At 66.5% G+C, this 2,642-nt stretch overlaps 1 protein-coding gene across 1 annotated transcript, besides 4 other annotated features; it reads left to right on the top strand.

Annotated features, from left to right (window-relative positions):
• The first annotated feature begins 471 nt into the window (after window positions 1-471).
• Window positions 472-492: a microsatellite.
• A 195-nt stretch (window positions 493-687) lies between these two features.
• Tco025E_08191 (putative glycerate kinase) lies at window positions 688-2,265 on the top strand (the record flags this gene model as incomplete). The annotated part of the gene is made up of 1 exon (XM_029375046.1): window positions 688-2,265. One exon carries the CDS (start codon window positions 688-690, stop codon window positions 2,263-2,265), a length of 1,578 nt encoding a protein of 525 aa, XP_029224859.1.
• A 19-nt stretch (window positions 2,266-2,284) lies between these two features.
• Window positions 2,285-2,319: a microsatellite.
• A 107-nt stretch (window positions 2,320-2,426) lies between these two features.
• Window positions 2,427-2,468: a microsatellite.
• Window positions 2,469-2,614: 146 nt separating this feature from the next.
• Window positions 2,615-2,641: a microsatellite.
• The last annotated feature ends 1 nt before the right edge of the window (window position 2,642 follows it).

Below are 2,642 nucleotides of genomic sequence, written 5' to 3' on the forward strand. Positions count from 1 at the left end.
GCACCCGAGCCGAAAGACGGCAGCGGAGGCGAGGATGGCGACGGCCAAGGCGGAGCTCGCGCTGTTTGACCAGGTGCTGCAGGCTCCCGCGTTTGTGGCGGACCCGTTTTCCGCCATTGAGGGGCACCTGAGCGGGGCGATGGCGTGCCTGCAGCCGCAGACCCCCGACGTGGGGCGCCGCCGCGCGGAGGAGTAGGGCCGCCGCAGCGGCGGTGCTGCACGTGTGGCGGGCACGAGGCTCGAGAGCGGCTGCGGGGGGGCAGACGAGGGAGCGGGGCTTCCCTACGGCACGAGTGGCGGCGGCGGGCGGCGACGGGCAGGGACGGAGCCGTCCTTTGCGGGCGGTGCCCGACCCCTCCACCGTTTTTCTCTTTCTCTTTCGTGCGGGAGGTGGTAAGTAACTTTCTTACGCCACGCGTGCCTCTCCCCGTGCGTCCTCCTGCACGCGGCTTCTCCGCGGCCTCTGGTTGCCCATCCCTCCCTCCCTCCCTCTACCTCTCTTTGTGTCTCCCCCGCGGCTTGACGCGTGTGCCTGTCACGCCTCGCCCCCTTCTGTGCCGCCTCTTTCCCTTTGCCCTCTCTCCCCCGTCCCCGTGGCGTGCTGGCGGTGGTGGCGGATAGCAACAAGCCAGGGAGCAAAATCAGCCGGTAAAACAAAGGTGATTCCTCGTTCGATAACTAATTTCAATGTCCTCGTCGACGAAGCAGTATTCGTGGGAGCGCGTGCTGGCGTGCTGTGACTCCTTCAAGGGGACGCTCACCGCGTGCGACGCCGGCCTCGCCATTGAGCGTGCGTTCCGCGGCTTCGAGAAGGGCGGTTCCGCTCGGGTGGATGTGGTGCACTGCCCCATGTCCGACGGCGGCGCCGGCCTGCTGGACAGCCTGCTCTTTCCGGACCACTCGCAGCTGTCGTCGCCGTACACCTTCACCAAGGTGGAGGTGCCGACGGCTGGCGCCACCGGCTCCGCCGAGCTGCCGCAGCCGCCGCTTGTTGTTGGTCCGTTGGGCGAGCCGCTGAACTGCGTCGGCAGCGCCTACCGGCCGTACTTTGCGTGCGACGTGGCGAACAGAGTGGTTGTGGTGGAGATGGCCATTGCGGCGGGCCTGCCGATGGTCCCCGAGGAGGAGCGGAACCCGCTGCGCACGACGAGCTACGGCGTGGGCCAGGTCATCAAGTACGCCGTGGAGTACGTCGCGACCCAGCAGCGCCGCATGCACGGCCCCGACGCTGACGGCGGCGTGACGGTGTTTCTCGGCATCGGCGGCAGCGCCACGAACGACGGCGGGCTTGGCGCGCTGCAGGCCCTTGGTCTGGAGATGCTCGTGAAGGGCAAGCTTGGCGGCGCCGAGCCACTGAGCACGCCGTTCGTCGGTGGCGACCTGGAGCGCCTCGTGGGCGTGCGCCCCACCCCGGCGTTCCGGCAGATGTTCTTCTGCGCCGCGGGAAGCTGCAGGAGGACGCCGTACTGCAGGGAGGTGCGCCTGATCGTTGACGTGGCCAGCCCGCTGGTTGGCCCGGACGGCGCCACGGCGATCTTCGGGCCGCAGAAGTGTTCCTCTGCGTGGGACAAGGCGCGCCGGGAGTCCGTGCTGGCGCGGCTGGAGCGCGGCATGCTGAACGCCTCCGCTGCGGTGGCGCGGAGCAACCTCCACGGGAAGGCCGCGAGCGAGGCGGAGATGAAGCGGCGCCTGGACGGCCTGCGCCACACCCACGGCGGTGGCGGCGCCGGCGGCATGAGCGGCCTCTTCCGCTACATTGCGGCCGCGAAGTGGATGTCCGGCGCCGACGTTGTGGCGGAGCTGCTGGGTCTCCCGGCGAAGCTGCAGCGCTGCGACTGCATGATCACCGGCGAGGGCTCCTTTGACGAGCAGACGATCCGCTTCAACAAGACGCTGGGCAGGCTGCTGCAGATGGTGGTGCTGGAGAACGTGCGCCGCGGCGGCGCCGGCCAGCAGCTGCTCGGGGACGTCCTGGTGATCTGCGGCCGAACTTCCTATCGGGACGAGGAGGAGGTGCAGCGTGTGCTGCTTGACCACATGCGCAAGCAGAAGGAGCACGACGACGCCGCCGCGCTCGCCGCCGCCGTCCCGCGCGTGCACCTGCTGGCGCTCACGCCAGACCACTTCCCTGTGTCGGAGGCGCTGGGCAAGGCGGGCGTGTGCGTGGAGGAGCGCATGAGGCGCTTTCTGGCCGGAGAAGAGAGGCCGGCCGGCGAGGGCCGCGCGGTGGTTCCCGTCGCTGAGAAGAAGCACCCTAAACTGTAGCGCGTCTCCGCGTCTTGCAGGCGGCGGCGGCGGCGGTGCAGGGGCTGGGCCGCGCTTCTTTTTCCCCCGCGTCGGCGAGGCATCGATGATTGTAAGGCAGGTTAACTTCTAAGCATCCAAGCACTAGTCAAAAGAGAAAAAAAAACGTTATATGCAATCTCTTTTATTTCCTTTTTTTCTTTCTGTTTTTGTTTTTGTTTTTGCCCTTAAAAATTAAAATTCGAGGGAGGGACGTGAAATGCAACAAAAGAGTGCCGAGTGTAGCACCGGAGGAGGGTCCTTTTTCTCCGCTTGTCTACGTTGCCGGGTCCGTTCAATGAACTGATGCGTAGCTGCAAGTGTGCACGAAGTGTTGTGTGTGTGCGTGTGTGTGTGTT

Source organism: Trypanosoma conorhini, assembly GCF_003719485.1.
Source record: "Trypanosoma conorhini strain 025E chromosome Unknown Tco_14.4_contig_00719, whole genome shotgun sequence".
In the NCBI taxonomy this organism is placed as follows: Eukaryota; Euglenozoa; class Kinetoplastea; order Trypanosomatida; family Trypanosomatidae; genus Trypanosoma; species Trypanosoma conorhini.